This window comes from Halyomorpha halys, unplaced genomic scaffold (genome assembly GCF_000696795.3).
Source record: "Halyomorpha halys isolate HHAL.00 unplaced genomic scaffold, Hhal_1.1 Scaffold627.1, whole genome shotgun sequence".
NCBI lineage: Eukaryota > Metazoa > Arthropoda > Insecta > Hemiptera > Pentatomidae > Halyomorpha > Halyomorpha halys.
Window position 1 is genome coordinate 153,982 of NW_027111080.1, and position 18,074 is coordinate 172,055.

At 26.6% G+C, this 18,074-nt stretch overlaps 1 protein-coding gene across 2 annotated transcripts in view; it reads left to right on the forward strand.

The window, feature by feature from the left end:
- LOC106684904 (hexokinase-2) overlaps positions 1–13,405 on the forward strand; it is a 51,314-nt gene extending 37,909 nt beyond the window's left edge. The window contains exons 2-11 of one of the 2 annotated variants that reach the window (XM_014427236.3): positions 4,114–4,213; positions 4,834–4,987; positions 6,281–6,499; positions 6,657–6,839; positions 6,923–7,059; positions 8,370–8,482; positions 9,538–9,693; positions 10,726–10,865; positions 11,670–11,803; positions 12,908–13,405. In XM_014427236.3, the coding sequence (XP_014282722.1) occupies positions 4,121–4,213; positions 4,834–4,987; positions 6,281–6,499; positions 6,657–6,839; positions 6,923–7,059; positions 8,370–8,482; positions 9,538–9,693; positions 10,726–10,865; positions 11,670–11,803; positions 12,908–13,003 (1,425 nt within the window). In that variant the 5' untranslated portion in view covers positions 4,114–4,120 and the 3' untranslated portion in view covers positions 13,004–13,405. The remainder of the gene's footprint in view (positions 1–4,113; positions 4,214–4,833; positions 4,988–6,280; positions 6,500–6,656; positions 6,840–6,922; positions 7,060–8,369; positions 8,483–9,537; positions 9,694–10,725; positions 10,866–11,669; positions 11,804–12,907) is intronic. The other variant, XM_014427235.3, reaches the window with a different exon arrangement.
- The last annotated feature ends 4,669 nt before the right edge of the window (positions 13,406–18,074 follow it).

Below are 18,074 nucleotides of genomic sequence, written 5' to 3' on the forward strand. Positions count from 1 at the left end.
AGTGGCTGATTTCATTAAAAAAGAAATTATTTTATTTTGTTTTTTACTTATTCTATAGATTGTACCTTAGACTTTGGTTACTTTTTGACTACCCGCTAGCTTTGGGACAGTCTATTGAGGAACCACTCTAGAGAAAGAAACACCAGTTATAGTAAAATCTTTAGAACACGTCCATTTCAAAATAAAACCAAAACTTTTTTTATCATATTTGTATCATAGAATTTTTTTTTTTTTTTTATTACTTTTGTGTACTAAACATTTTTTGTTTAAATTTTTAAAAATGCATCTTTAGTGCACATTATAAAGACTGGCCATGAACGTTATATGAGTAGGTGAAAAGCCTAGGGGTTACAAGTAATTGTTTTACGAAAATAATTTTGTTGCTATCTACCTATGCTTAAACCAAATTTATGATTTAGTATTGACAAAATTATGAAATTATGTATAATTAATTAGTAATAGTTTGACGATTTTATTAATATTGATGCATAAATTTAGTGCATGCACTGATAGATTGCAATAAAATAATCACTGGTACCGCTTGGATTCTCATCCACCCATATAACATTTTCTTGGTTATACATGTATAAATTTTATTTAGTTGATATACATTTTAATAGTGTCTGATATTTAATAAAATATTCTACATGACGTCTTCAAAATAGATAGCTCTGCCATAGAAAAGTATTATTAACGTATTAATGCATGATCTGACGAAAAAATAAAATTCCCCGGGGTTAATCTTTTAATATTTTTATCACTTTTTCTGTAGCAATATCAGTCCTGTATTTAGAAATTTAATTTTCCCAATATTTTGCTTCTCTCTTATCAATATAGCTTATCTCATGTTGTGCAGGTACTAAACTAATAATGCAAGGTAGGCGTAACATTTTGCAATAAACATTGCCAGTTTTAATGTCATATTTTTCAGTAGTCAGTTTGTTTGATTTTTATGTGATTTATATTATTATTTTTAATTTAATGTAAATACTGGATAATATAGTATCTTTACTATATAGTTCATATCCAACAGCATGGGAAGAATTATCGTATATATTTATAAAGTATGTTCATTAAAAAATAAAATTAAATCTAGGAGTGAAGGCTTATTGGAATTAGTTATTGGTTTGTCCGAGGTATGGAAAACAGTGTTTATCTTTTATTAAATTTATCAGGCATTCTAAGAAATTCAAATGAATGTTTTTTAAATATTTAATTTACTTTTATACTAGAAAAATTAATTAGAAGGATATGATCGGGGTTGCGGTCAAGAAATATGAAAATAGTTTTTAATTATTTATTAATGGCAAGTATTTTGACTCTCACTGTAGCTCTTCATCAGTGTAGTGTTATGTAATGGTAATGTTAATGTAATTAAAAACATTTTTTTTCTTATTAATTTTTACATCTTCATTTCTTCATTATTAATAAAAAACATTATATAGTGTTCGAAAATATAATAATATATGGTAAAGGAGAGAATTAGTCTTCCTGTAGCTTGGTATCTGTCTAATTAATGTACATTTTAGTTAATAAACAGTCTCTGTTTCTAATGAAGTCTTAGATTGTTGTAATAGGACATCCCGGCTGCTTCAACATATTTCTGAGTCAGTATTACATACTTCTTTTTTTTTTCTTTCTCATTAGTTCCAATCTTGAAATATTCATTCTAGCAGATGAGAATAGGAATGAGGTTTTGAAATTTAACTGATTACCTCTCATAATTAGTAGAGGTACAGTACTGTTGAAAAATATTTGAAACTTTTTCTTCAAGAAAATTATGATTATATGACATGGTTTCACTTATATTTGACTTGATTGTAAAATTTTTATCTATAACATTTATTACTGTCTTGTGTATGGCAGGTTCTTAAAGCATTCTATAAATTATATTGTTTTTCTTTTTTTTTTTCGGGCCAAGACTCCCATTGGTTAGTCCTGTATTGCCTATCCAAGGTTGGGGGTCAAAATTCTTCATTTTGTGGAACCGCCACTCAATGAAGAAAGTCAACGTCCCAGGGCGGATTCGAACCGGCACCGCCAATAGACATCAAATTGGTAAGACTGTGTCTTAACCACTGAGCTGGGCAGCCCAATATTATTGTTGTATAGTTCCTTAACTACTAAACAACCAATATCCTAATATCTTTAATTACAACCCCCATAGAAGAGAAAACAATTTGAACTTGTTTTCAAGTAGATAAGACGATGTTTGTGCAGTTGTTAAAAGCCCCATTTTAATCTGAAGTGCATGCAATCACCATGGAAACAACTTTTTTTTTTAGTGTAATTATTAGAGTTCATCAAATATGAATATATTTCTAATTCTCTTAAATTAAATATTTATTAATATAATTTAAAAGATCAATTTCAATATTGTGATGAGCTTATGGAAAAAAATGTATTCTTTTAAATGTATCTAACTGAATTTTCAACAATGAAATCCAAGACAGTTATAATAAATTACTTTTCATATTGATTGATGACCAAGCCATTTTAAGTCGATTTATTGGTCTTAGTTTGTGAGTAGTCACTGTTCATGAAATATAAGATTGGATTTCTTATTTAAATTATCTATACTGAAAGGTAAAACAAAAAATTAAAAAGTATTCATAAAAATAATGAATAAATAAATATTTCTCTATTTATTATATTTTGTTAATTTATTTTATAACTGATATTTATATTTTTAAGTACAATATTGTCGCTTGAGTTGTAATTTTTTCTGAAAACTATAATACTTTGGAGAAATGTCTAGAATGAAGTTTTATTTTTTTTTTTTAATAGCTCTAGGGACAGTTTGTAGTTTCACAGCTTATGATTCGTTATTTTAAATTGGAATTTAAATTTAAAAATTTTAAAGCAATTCGTTTTTTGCAGCTTAAATAACAGTTTGTATCATTCAAAATGATCAGTTTCATAAAATTGTCACATCTAAATTAATTAAACATGATTAGTTACTGAAAACATTTATTTGTTAATATTCTTTATCTTCCTCCTTTTTTTGTTTCTCAGCAAGAAAGGCTGAAAGAAAACTTATACTTATTGCTTAAAACACATAATGTTTTTTTTGTACAACATGTATCAAAAATTTATATTTATTTTATCTGGATTTGTGTGTATCAAAAAGATCTAAGAACTAATTGAACTTATTATACTTTGGTTTTAACTCTCAGTTACTCCTTTAATTTTAAATATACTACACCTTTTTTAAATATTATAAATCTTTTTTTTATTGAGTAGGTAATATAGATTGTTATGCTTATCAATTTAAGTACTTTTAATTCGATGAATTGGGTGGGTTTCCCTAGTCATTTGATGAATTATAGCAAGATTTGGGACACTAAGATAGATTTAGTTAATAAAAAAATCAAACATTGTACCGTTTCAATACTGCTTTAGCATGCTTATCCATCACAGTCTAAAAAATTACCTTTATTTAGTTTTAAATATCATTCAAAAAATTTTTTACACATAAATCTAAAACTGTTTGCTTTAAAGTTATTTTAATTTTTTATTTTTGTGAAAAGTTATTAATTTTTTTTATTTGATAATATATATCGCTTGCTAGTCCATACTGTTTTTAAAGAAACACCTTTATATATTGAAAATTCAATTTTTCCACCTTTATTTTCTCTCTTTGAAAAGTTGGAAATTCACTTTTGCCTACTGTATATTTTATTTTTTGACAAAAAATAATATATGTAGAATATTATCTATGTTGTTCATTTTAATCTTCTAATGACTTATGATGCTAAATGCTTATAACTGTTGAAGTGAGATGTAAAAATTCATTTTTTATTGTAAAGTAATTGCTCTATGGCAAACTGTGAATACATCGATTGTAACGGCTTGTAACGGTTTTACAACAGTCAGTCGTAGGTTACCAGCAAGCCATTGTTTTGTGTGTGTTGTGTTGTTTGTTATCACTACTGTAAGAATGGCTTATGTTATTTAACCATAACTAATAAAACAGTAATAACAGTAAAAAAATATTATTTGTGTCCACCACCCTCGCATTCAACATTAGCAACAAAATATTGAAAAAATATTTTTAAAAAATTGTAAATACTGTCTCTGTAAAGCATATTCTTATTATGTTTTTGTTTTCAGGAAAGAAATGAGGATTAGACCAGAACCCTCGGTTATCGATATAGTAGTGGAGGAGCAGCATGCACCACTGGTGTTGTCCAATCCAAAAACAGAGGAAAAGGTACATGATTATTTGTTCATTCAATCTATTTATTATCTAATTATTTATTTATTTCAATCTTGGATGAAGAGGTTAAAATAAAGTAATGAAATCCTCTCATCATATTTTATAACTAAAAATTATTTAAATAAATTATTAGTCTTTAAATTTCCATCTATGATTCTAAATAATACATTTCAATTATAATTTATACATATTGCACATAAATATTTATATACCTTAATAAGAGGTATTAATTTGCATATCAAATCTTCATAAGTCAGCCTTTGTTTATTCTAAAACTAATTAAATTTCTATTTATGCAATTTTTTATTCCTTACTGCTATTTTTAAATATGTTGCATTTATTTTAATGAGTTTTATTTTTTAAAGAATAATTGATTACCATAATTAGAAGTCTATTGTGTTAGGAAATTTCCTGGATTTGTTGTTTTATTTGTACAAATACTATTAACAATAATACCTTTCATAAGAAAAAGTCTGTTTTATAAGGCCCAAACCTTCCAACAGATTATGATTATTTTTTTAAATTTAAAATAATTTTATAGCTACTTGGTTTTCTCAGTTATATACTGAAATCTAATATATCAGAGATTCAATTTAACTTGATTTGACTTTTAGGTCAAAGAATTACTACAATGCTTTCGACTGACTGGTGAAAATGTACTCAAAGTATCAGATATTTTTGCTGATGAAATGGAAAATGGAATTAATGATCGCCCTTCGACGTTACTCATGGAAAACACCTATATCCCAGAATTATTAAAAGGAACAGGTAAAGTAAATTATTGAACTAATAATTTAATTAAAATATTAAATTAATATTAGTTATCATCTAAGGATCTATGAAGCTCTGAGATTTCAGATTAGATGATTCCCTAAAGTGCCCATTTTTTCACTAACCAATTTAACTTTAAATAAATAAATAAAAATGAACAATTTATTCTAACGATGACATTTTAATTTGTGCTCTCGGGATTTGTGATAAATATAGTATAATAGATTAGCTGAATTTCGTTTTTAACAAAAAAACCCTCCCTCCGTATACTTGTTTATTATGTTTTATAAAATATAATTTTTAGAAAAATTGCAAATTATTTTTAATGATTATAATCAAAGGTTGAAGAAAGATTTATTTTTGTAGATATATGAGTTTTATTTCTGCTGGTTTTAAATGAAATTCATTAATCTAGGTCATGATAGGAAATATTATTTACACATATTAGAAGCTCGTTGATTGACCATATGTAATTAATGAAGGAAGATGGTCTGGATGGGGGAAAAAAAATAATTTCAGTTGTAAAAAACTATTTATTAAGCGCTGACATTTTGTCCCACTTTGAATGGCTTTGTTAGGGCTGAAAGGAAGATAAAAAAAACTAAAAATATTGTAAACAGATTAAGAGTGTATAGTGACATGAAATATAAAGTAAACTATGATAGGACTTTAAAATGTAAAAAAATATATATGATACATGTAATATACCTATATAAAATATATATATGAATATTAAATAAATGAGCAGTATAAATTAAAGAAAATAGAAATAAGATGTACAGAAGTTAAGTATAAACAGAAAATACAGCAATAAATATTTAGGCCTAAAATGAACGGGTGGATTAGTATCAAATAGATTAATAGACACAAGAAAAGGAAAACCAAATATTGTAAAAACTAGGTAAAAAAAAAATAAAGGAAACAAGGTTGAGAAATAAATAAAGGGGAAAATGAAGGTCGAGAAAAAGGAAAATAAATCATTTATATAATGCTCACATATTTTTTACATTTTATAATCCTACTATAGTTTATATTTCATGTTATTTTACACTCTTTGCGATATTTTTAGTTTTTGTGTCTTTCTTTTAACATTTGGGTGAAATGTTGGCGCTTTATATGTAGTTTTATTCTGTTTTAATTCTTTTTTTGACCACACCTAGACTATCTTCCTTCCTTTATTATTTACAAATTTTGAATTTAGGTTTTTATAACTTTAACTTTTTGACTGTCTAAAAATATTCATAAGTTATAAAATTATCCTTATTTGGTTTTGGTTTTTTTTTTTTTTAGAAACTGGAGATTATTTAGCCTTAGATCTTGGAGGAACGAATTTCAGGATTCTTTTAGTTGGTTTGCAGAAAGGACACATCGTGAGAGAAGAGGTTAACCAATACCATATTTCTGATGCACTTAGGATAGGATCTGGAGAAGACCTGTTTGATTACCTGGCGGACTGTTTGCATGACTTTGTTCATAAGCATGGTGTAGCTAATAGGAAGTTACCTATGGGTAAATTGAGTATTACAATTTCATTACATTATTAATATATTGTTATAACTTCTATAATCATATACTTATAAATAATATTAATATTATAAATTTAAGAAATTACTGCTGCTTTTACTTTTAACAAAATATAGAGATAATTATTTAAACTGTTTTTCAGGCTTCACCTTTTCCTTCCCTATGCATCAGAGAGCTTTAGATGCTGGTGTTTTAATAAAATGGACGAAATCATTTGCATCAACTGGCGTGGAAGGAAATGATGTGGTGGAGATGCTTAGCAATGCGATACATAAAAAAGGTGGCTTGAATGTGGATATAATAGCTATATTGAATGACACAACTGGTATGAAATAAATTAAATTGTGATTCAAATATAATAAACTTAGCTGTTATTTTTCGTTAGTAATGATAACATTAAATTTTTAGGGACACTATTACAAGGATGTATTTTGGACAATAATGCAGCTGTCGGCTTGATACTTGGTACTGGAAGCAACGCATGTTATATGGAAAGAGCTGAAAGGGTATCTCATTGGGAGGCAGAAAGGCATGGAGAGAAAGAAGTAATATTTTGTTTCTCATTATAATAAATTAGTAATTTAAAAAAAATTAATTTTATGTATGAATTAATAATTTATTTTATTACTATTATAATTACCATTAAGTCAAGGTCATTCTAATTTTTTAGAATCTGTTGAGGTCACAATGGCACAACATTATTGATACTACTCTTACTAATTAAAAGATGATTTGTTCTTATAATTTTCTTTATTTTTTAAATATAAATATTAGCTTTTTATATTATGTTCTGAGAAAATGGTCAGGAAGAGCAGGGGAGAGGATGCGGTCAGGGGTAAAGAATACTAACAAATGGTATATATTTTATTGTGCCAACAATTTACTGAATTTCAAGCCTTGTTCAGGGCTAAGTACAAACAATATGACAACTATGTTTTAAAAAAATGTATAATAAGAAAAAAAGTGGAAAATATAAAAGAAAAAAAAATTAGAAAATCAGATTTGTACATTTATCGATGGCTTACTTCACAACGGAGCTAAGTAAATTTCCACTAAATTTAGGGAAAAAATACAAATTCTTAAACCAAAACAATTTTTTATAATTGGTATTTAAATTATTTAAAAACCGGTTTAACTTACCCATATATATTAATATTTTACTCTTGAACCTTTTGATATTTCATAATAAATTATAAATAAAATAAATCAAAACATTAAACTTCTTTTAGATTATAAATCAATGTTACTAAGCTCTCTTTTTTTTCTTTTAGTAATATGACAACTTTCTTTTTTTGACTGAACAGATTTAGGTATAAAATCTAATTCTGTTCATTCAAACAAATAATATAAAAGTAATAATTTTCCGAAAAGAGAGAATCTTTAATTGTATTGCTTGTAAAGTTAGTGGAAGTATACTTAGCACCAATGTGAAGTAAGCCATCGATATGTAAATAATAAAATTATAAATTTATTTAATGAGAAAAGTGAAAAATTCAAAAGTCTTTACTTGCACATTTTCAAGCTTTTATATAATTTTCTCATTACTTTAATTTTTAATTTTATTATTTACATATACCCACTAGTATGGTTTTCTAACTTAAAAATTTATTTGTCTTCTTTTGTATTTTTCACATTGTTTTTTATGATCTTTTTCTTGTGTTACAGTTTTTTATTGTTATTACTTGTTTGCACTTAGCTCTGAAATTCAGGCCAAAATGTTGGTACAATAAAATAATTACCACTTATTAGTGTTGTCCACTCCTCTCTCTCAATATTAATTATTCCACTGTCAACTATGAACATATCATAATATTTTGAAACACAACAGATAAAAATTATTGTAACAATTTTTCAGGTAATTATTGACATCGAATGGGGAGCTTTTGGTGATGGAGGATTATTGAATTTCATAAGAACAGACTTCGATAAACAAGTCGATACAAACTCTTTGTTTACGAGTTCTTTTACGTAAGTGTTATTTATTTCCTTTGTTTAAGCTCTATTAAACAATAATTTTCACATTTCTTGTACCAAATGCACTTTAGATTTTAGTGGAAAATTTTTTGGTTTTTAAATTTTTTAAAAATTCTGTACAAAAAATGTTGCATTATTCTGATATTTTTCTTTCTGTTTTCATTTAGTGATTAGACCCTTATGTTTGTAATGTGAAATAAATAAATTGTACTATCGAAAATATGGACTGAGGAAAAAAAAAAAAATTATCTCAGTTTTTAAAAAAATTGCAATTCTGACATAATCATGTTGTGATAAGTGAGCTTCATGGTTTATGTTAATTGAAAAATAAGCACTTTATCAAAATTAAAAAAAAAAAAATTGAAGATCGCATTCATAGAATAAGATTGGGTTAATTCCCAATACCTTAGACGAGTGGTTCCCAACTGGGGTTCTGCAGAACAGTGGATTCAGTGAGTCGCTTCCAAGGGTTCTGTGAATTAATTTAGGAATATGCATTCTGCATTCAACTTAGTTTTGAACCTTACCACCATAGATTTCCTTCAATTTTGCACAAGTATTCTCTAGGTATCCTAGCGTTTCTTTGCTTTTGCTGAAAAGACATTTGACACTCTTTTGTTTCAAATGATAATGTAGGGGTTATGCCATTTACCTTCTTCTACCAAAAGAGTTCTGCCATTTTGCTACCAGTGCCAAAAGGGTTTCGTCACCAAAAAAATATACCTTTGAAATTGACTGTACTAAGTTTTTGTGTGTAATGAGACTAACTAAAAAAATTAAACAAATATTTCATAAAAACAAGATGTGATGTAGTATTTGCATACAGTAGTTTATATGTTATATAATTTAAATGAAACATTATTTATACATGTTTATAAAAAATTGGGATCAGATTCTTCTCTGAAAATGTGTTCACCAAAAAAGAGTTCTTAAAGTTGTCCATAAAAGACTTTTGGAAGGAGTTAAGTTCTATGAAATAGTATCCATTATTACTCTAATTATTTTGTTTTATAATATATATGCTTATATATATTTATTTTTTTTATTAGGTTTGAAAAGTACATAAGTGGCAAATATCTTGGTGAGTTAGTGAGGCTTATTTTGGTGAATCTGGCTAATCACAGGCTCATATTTGGTGGAATCCTCAGCAAGAAAATACAACAGATTGATTCGTTCTCTACACAATATGTTTCTCACATCGAAGAGTAAGTATAAATGATTAAATATTCATAAACAATTTGTTGAGGTTAATAACTTCCAGTTGAGTGAAATTTGTATTAAATTATCATAACATGGTACAACGTCCCATATTCATGTACTTTAAACCTCATAATTTCATATAGGAAATCATATCACACTTTACACTATTCTCTCTTTTCTACCATAACTTATTTGTGCATCTTCACCTCTCCTTAGCACAGCCATTTTTTATGAATTGACTCATCAGACTTCCTGAAGAGAAAATCCAGATGATTAAATATATTTTATTTGCCAGTATTAATAGAACAATCTTTGCTTTGAGATACTGTTTTCTAAAGGATATGTGGTATGATTCGAAGGGATGTAGAGATTTCTTGTATTTATTTGTTTGTAATAAATGAAATTTTCTTTTCTCTATAAAGTGGGAAGCTCATCCTTCAATGGGTTGTAAAAAAATTTAGTGATTGAGCGAGATACATCGCCAAGCATTACAGTTTTGGTTCAGGGCTAGATATATTTGCTGTAAAAACAACTAAAAATAAAACTTTATATTTTTATTTTATGTTGACAAATGACCAGGCCACAACAATTTATAAGTTTTATAGATTAGAAAAGTCAACCACCCATTGCTTCTACTATTATTAATCTTTTTAATTAGTGGGGAGTCCCATCCAGGGGACGATTTTAATTACACTTTCCCTCACTCTCTCTCTTTCCTTCTATATATTTATTTAATTTTTGATTTGTTATATATTTATACCTTCAGTTTTTTAAACCATTGTTAAATTATTAAAGCTTTAATTATAATAATATAACTTAAAAATAGAAATGGGCAGTGGCAGTATTTACAATAGTTACTTATACATTTTCTATGGATACAATAGAGAAATAGAGCAGATGCCATACAGTATTAACAATACCAATGACAGAGGCATACAGACAGCCTTTTTTAAATAGATTATAGTACCCAATAACTTTCAATGTTTATTAAGTTAGCTTATGATGTCTTTTTTGTAATTTGACTTTCTCTGTTTCAGAGACAATGTGAACAATACTCTTTGCAAAACTGAAGAAATTTTAAAGCTATTTGATTTAGATTACAACGAAGATGATATTCAAGTAGTTAAGTACGTTTCTGAAGTTGTCTCTATCAGAGCAGCCATGCTTGTTTCAGCTTGTAAGTATCCATTGAAAATTATTTAAAAAAGAAAGAAATGTGAATTAAAAAATGATTAAAACATAATTTTTAATTCTGATTTAATCTTTTGATGCTGATATATATTGACATCCAATCCTAAGGGATGTAGAGTCTAATGAGTACAGTCTATGTATTTATAATAATAAAAAAAGTAGGACGTCACAGCTGAGCACATTGGGATGTGGGCCCAGAGTGCTTGGTTCAGAATGTTGTAGGTTCAATTCCCACCTGGGTGAATTAATATTTATTTCGCCGTGACCCCGAGAATTGAATCTTGACATTATCACTCTTAGGCTGCATAGTTCCTTATACTGCATGTGGTCCTTATGTAGTTAAATCATGCATACAAATAAATAAATCTTCTAAAGATTTGTTTTCTATAGTACCCTAGATTTAAATAATCATTATTAAATTTCATATTTGATCTAATAATCAAAATAAACAAAATAGTAAATGTGATTTGATATTAATTGTTAGTTGCTCGAGTTATTGTTAAATCATGAGTTTTAATTTGAATGCTCAAAAATCTTTTCTTAAAATTTTTCTTCTATTACAGTTCTTTAGTGACTGCTATAAACCCATAATGTATCAGTTGAGCAAGATAAACTTCAAAATTAGATTAAGTAATTTTCTATACAGTTTATGTGATATGATGCTCTTCCTACACTTCTATGCTACAATTATCTAAATTATTATTTTGTAAATTTTAAATACACTCTCATTTTTTTAATGATTAATATTTTTTTGCTTCAAATACTAACATCTTTCTTTTGATACCCTCAGGTCTATCTGAAGTATTAAAACGAATGAAGAGGCCGTTTGTAACCGTTGCAGTCGATGGCTCTCTTTTCAAACACCATCCTCGTTTCAAGATATGGATGGAAAAGTTTGTGAAACTGCTTGCTCCTCAACATCCAGTAAGGGTTCATTTAATTATGTATTTATTTTGTTCCCTCCTCAATAGTTCTTCAGGATCACTTTCATGCATCCAAATTTCACACCTGTATGGAGAGGGCATATCATAAAATAAAATGTTAAAAAAATGTAATTCTTCATTATAATATAATATTTCATTCTCAATTTATAATTTTTTTCATGTGTTCATCTATTAGTCTCTCTGTAATTGGATTTTTGAACTTTTATTTATTTCAGAAGGTTTAGTTTGATACCACTCTGATTTGTTTATGCCACACTGATTAATGCTATATATTAATTTTGTTAATTATATCTACTTAATGTTGTCCTATACATTTTCTGTTGATTTTGAAATTTACCACATTTTTAATATTTAGCTATGTCTATTAATTCAATGTGCTTTCTGCTTCTACTATTATTTAAAATTTCTACTTTATGAAAATCAAAATTATAGTTATTTTCTATACTATGTCTTGCTAATGCTTTGGTTTTTATGTTTTTGTTATTGATAGATAGAACAACATAGATGTTGTTTGACTCTATTGTTTAAATTTTGTGATGTCTCTCCTTTAAATCATTGTTCTTTGCATTCTTTAAAATTAATTTTATGTATTATATCCTTTTTGTTAATGATTTCTATTTTGTCTTTTATGTTAGGTAAGTGTTTTTCTAGTTTATTATCATTATATAATCCAAAATTTCATATCTTTGTGATCATATTTTTCAAATGTCCTTTTTATACTATTTGTCATTCTTGGTGTTTCACTTTGTAATATTTATTTTATATTCTTTTTTACTTATTCTGTTTGTATTATTTTCTCTTATTCATGGTTAATCCTTTTAAATTAGTGTGTTCATAAAGATAAATAAGTAGAAGGTAAAAAGGGTTTTCTTTGAAAAATTAAAAAAAAAAAAAAAAAAATGTATAGAAATCCTAAGACCTTAGACACAAATTTGAATACTGAAAATTAAGCACCATTTATTTTGGGAGGACTTATATTTGTTACTAATGAAATAATTATTCAATTACCATTTTACTTGAGTCAATTAAAGTTAACTGTATTATATACTAACTATAACTACAAACATTCTACACCTTGTTTCAGTTTAAACTAATGCTTGCTGAAGATGGAAGTGGAAAAGGAGCTGCGCTAGCAACTGCAATCGCAGATAGGCTCAGAAAAACATACCTCATAAATTAATTTTATTGAATACCCAATTTTTAAAAGGAAAAGTGTTAGGCTTTCATGTCGAAATGTAATATTTATTTTTTTACTGTAGGCCGTATGAATTACACTTATATATACTTACAAGCTCACATGTCAGTTATGTAGTTTTTTATTTAATAAAAAGACATGTAAATTTGAATATAATATAAATAGTAAATATATATAACACATGCTAATATGTACAGTGTTTATAGCATATTAGTCGAATTGTAAATAATTATATTAGAACTTTTCAACATTTGTTTCTTTCAAGTGTTTTTGTGATTGTATTTTAGCAATCTATTTCTAAATCGTTTGCATTATCATAGCTGTGTATTGTTGATGATGTCAAATTATTTTATATTTTATGGTTTTTTAAAATTTTTCTCTTATATTTATTTTTATATTATAGATGCCAATATTTGGGAATCCATTGTTTTAAGTCTCAATGACTTAAAGACTGAATAATGTTTTATGTTTTGTTAAAAATAAAATATTTTTTGAATAATTTATTGTATCAATCCTAATTTCATAACTGCAATATAACCAATTTTTGTAAAACTATTTTTTCTTTAGCTCATGATTTTGGTGTGAATGTGATGTACATAATTTCAACTCAATACTTATTCAACAGAACTATCATTTTGTCATTAAAAATTCAGAGTTATGGTTTTATACGTATATTTTTAAATATTCAAGGTAGAAGTAATAAGAATGGAAAGAACAGAGATAGTTTTAATAACTTTAAAAACAGGCTCATACTCTGGTATCAGGGCAGTGGACTGTAATTAATTTTCAATTCCCATTTTTTTGCTTACTCATAAAACTTCTAAAAGTACGTATGAGTCCACTGAAACCACTTTCCTAACTGCTTCTGTTGTTAATTCCTCCTGCAAAAATTGTTTATTTTAAATTATTTGTAAAAACTAATAAAAAGTGAGTTTTCATGGGAACCTGTATATAATATACTATTAATTTTAAAAACACAGATTAAAGTCTAATAACGTAGCATGTATTTATAATAGTTGTACGGTTGATACTTTTTTTTAGGTTTTGTAGAGAATTTAATTACTTTTCAAATGATCATGACAAAACTTATTACACCATAAAATGTATACTTTTAGAATTGTATGTAAATTTAATTTTCTTCATAACCTTTTTTCCTACTTTTACTTGTAAATTTATTCCATGTTCAAAAAGTAAAAGACCTTTATCGAGAGAATATAGTAATATTCTAGTAAGACTACATAAAACAGATTTTTAGGCTATTGCACACAAGCTGCCCGATTTGATTTACAGGAATTGGAAGTCAAATCAAAAAAATAATTTAACAAAATTGGTCCACCCATTCAAGAGATAATCATGACAGAGGTAGATTGATAGAAGAAATTGCTACAAATATACCAAGATCTGTTGAAAACTGTTCATTGGAAATTTTGGCTCAAACATAATTATTTTCTCACATAGCAGCAGTATAGAGGAAATATTTGGGATAGAAAGTGCAGAGCTTTTTAATTCAATTTAGGCCTGAAATTTTTCATTCAATTTCCTATTTGTTGAGCTAAATGCTTCATTGAAGTATCTAGTTGGCTTGGGACTATTTTTGGAGTTTCTTTGATCATGGAATGTATTAAATAGAAGTAGATGCAAATTTAACAAATTCCCTCAAGCAACTGGGCTTAAGTTGCATTAATTTGTTTTACCTAAATGATGTGAAAAATATTGCTAACATACATCAAAACGGTCTGCAAAGCACAAATGTAAGGACCAGGTAAGTACATAATTACCTATATCTAGAGGTACAAGAATATATTTTATTATTTTTTTTTTTTAATAAATTTGATTTGTTGTTTGAGAATAAAATCCATTGGATAAGCCATATTTAAAAAAAAAAAATACGTAAAATTTCATAAAAATTGGATTTATAGTTCGATCGATTATCCCTAAATACAAATTGTAGACAGACAAGGAACCAAACTTGTTTCCCAATAGTATAACATATAAAATGCAAATGAAAATTTTTGATTTTCAGGATATAACTTTTTTTTTAAATTCGCATGAATAAAATACCTTACCTTCAATTGTGAGGAAGCAACAGATCATGTTAGTGAATTTAGTTTACATAAATGTTTATTTGTTAATAAAAAAAAAACTTTTTAACTTATGAATCAACAAATGAATGCCTTATATTCTTGTAAAACTTTCAAATAGTTTACTGAACTAATCTTCATCCGATATCAACTTTAAAGCTATAATTTATAAATTAAAATATTCCTTGGACGACATCCTTGAAATCATTATCTATTAGAACCTCAGTTTTCCAACCAATATCCTATTTGAACAATATTATTATAGTAACTAGTAAAACGACTATGAATGTGATTAATATTATAAAATTATCGGTATATATTAATATAAATAATATAAGTAATTTGTATTAAAAACGGCCGAAGTTAAAAAGGCTGAAACATTACCAAAGTGTTGAATAAAAAAATACGTATATGTAAAAAATTATATTGTTACAAATCAAAATGAAATAAATTGTATTCTTATATAATTTTAGGAAGATTATTGATTGACCGTGTGTGAAGATGAAAAGAATATGGTCCGGGTGCGGTCAAGAAAAACTCAAATAGTAGAAATATACTAATTTAATGAGCCAACGTTTCGCCCCACGTTGCAGGGCTTCTTCAGGGCTATTTTGACGGCAGTCAAAACTAAAAACTGAAGAAGCCCTGCAACGTGGGGCGAAACGTTGGCTCATTAAATTAGTATATTTCTACTATTTGAGTTTTTCTTGACCGCACCCGGACCATATTCTTTTCATTATATAATTTTATTTTGAGCAAAGTGGGTTTGTTTCCTCAATTAATTAATTAATAATTTAAAAATGAATTCTACTAAAAAGAAAAAAATTATCTTTAATTTGGCTAGTTCTAGAAAATGTTTTAATGTAAAGATTCCCTGAACTTAAAGACCTTCATTTTAGGACCTAAGTTCTAGTCTCTGCTAGTTTAAATAATGATTTGTATCTACAATGAGAGGTGAGGATTTGTCTTAAAAGAGAAAAAAATAATTAATTTTTCTTATTATGAAGTGAAAATGTGTTCTCTTTTTTAAGCATGATAGACAATATAAAATAGCTAATTTTTACACTGGAACACATTAGATTCATCGAATTTACATATAAACAGGATTGTGAATTAAAAGAAGCAATTTAATTGAGAATATTACGTAATATTTGACATATAAGTCGGAAAAAACGGAATATGTATTTAATCTTAGTAAAAAATCATTAAAAATAAATAAATTATAATGTAGTTTAGTTTAAAAGGCTGTCACAAGATAGCAGCACAAATCAAGAAAGGCAGAAAAAAATTAGTTTTAATTATTGCCGCAAGAGAGCAGCACCATCCAGACAAGGAATGCGTCGTCAAATCCAGCCCGAAAAATTTTAATATAGATTAGGAGATTAGAAGGTTACAGGAGCTCAAAACTTAAGAATCAGGCCTGCGAACCAAGTTGTAGAGCTCCTGTAACCTTCTAATCTCCTAATCTAAAATAAAATTTTTCGAGCTGTATTTCGACTTCAGAATTCCTCTTTGGATGGTGCTGGCCTCTTGTGGCAATAATTAGAACTATTATTTTTTACCTTTCTTGATTTGTGCTGCTATCTTTAGAGAATTAGTTAAACTACTTTTTAAAATATTCCTTAAATTCTGAATCGTCAATTTATTATAATTATTTTTGGTTTCATTGATCAGATTCAATTAATAGCTAATTTTCATAGTTATTTATGTGTGTGTTTATACATTCTCTATAGACCATTATATTAATATACTATGGAGATGCATTTAAAATGATGATATGTAAAACAAGATAACATTGTCATTTAAAATACATGTAAAATATTACATTGGAGTGTTCTAATAAATGAAATTATATAATAGTGAGGAGTAAGTAGGAAGAAAAAAATCATATAAAATATTTAATAAAAACAAACTGTAGTTACATTTTTGTTATAGTTTTTGTGTGGAATGTTATTTATGTGTATTTAATTGTTCCCACATTCTTAATTGCTTGCTATGTTAGTATCCTATGGAGATGAAATTTAAAATAATGATAGAAAAACCAAGAAAACATTGTCATTTAAGATTCTTATAATATCATAAAATGGAATATCCTGGTAAATGAAATTCTAAGATATCGATAAGTAAGTTGAAAGGAAAAAATATATGGAATATTAGATTTAAACAAATATATTTTTATTCAGGTCTTAGTTTTTATGGAGATAAAATATAAAATAACAATGTGTAAAACACATATTGATTGTAAATATTGTCATTTAAAATACTCATATGTAATATAATTCAATGGAATGTGCAAATTAATAATTTCTTATGTATTGAATAAAAAAAACAACAAAAAACTGTAGTTTTATTTAGGTCATAGTTTTTAATAGATCATGATGAAATTACAATATGAATCAATGCTATTGATGTTTTACTGTTTCAAACGATCCATCTATCTATATAATGTAATTTTATTGTGAAAAAATGCAGAATATTCAACTTGAATATGGGAATGGCCCTTCATAATATTTCAAAAAGATGTTTGTACCAGCTGAATTGGATACAGATGAAGATATAAAGAAAAACAATTACATTTTATTAGAAAACAATCACCTTTTTTAGTAATTAAATATTGAAGGTAAAAATATTGTCACTTAAGCTGCCATATCTTGTAAGATATGAAATTGTGAAAAAATCAACAATACAATCTTTTACTTAAAATAAAATCAAATCAATGAATCATTCAGTATAAAACTCATCTCAATCATCTTTTTTTTTAGGATATCTATATAATTTTTTCCGACTTCGATATTTCTTTAGATAAGTCTCCAGAATGAAGTGTTAATTTTTTTTCTTTAATGTTTCAATCATTTTTTCAAAGTTATGAAGCACCATAGTTGAAGAATCGTTAACTAAGGAACAAAAAACTAAATTTCCAGGCCAAACTAAAAATTTATTTGTAACATCAATTAAAATATACTTAATTTTAAAAT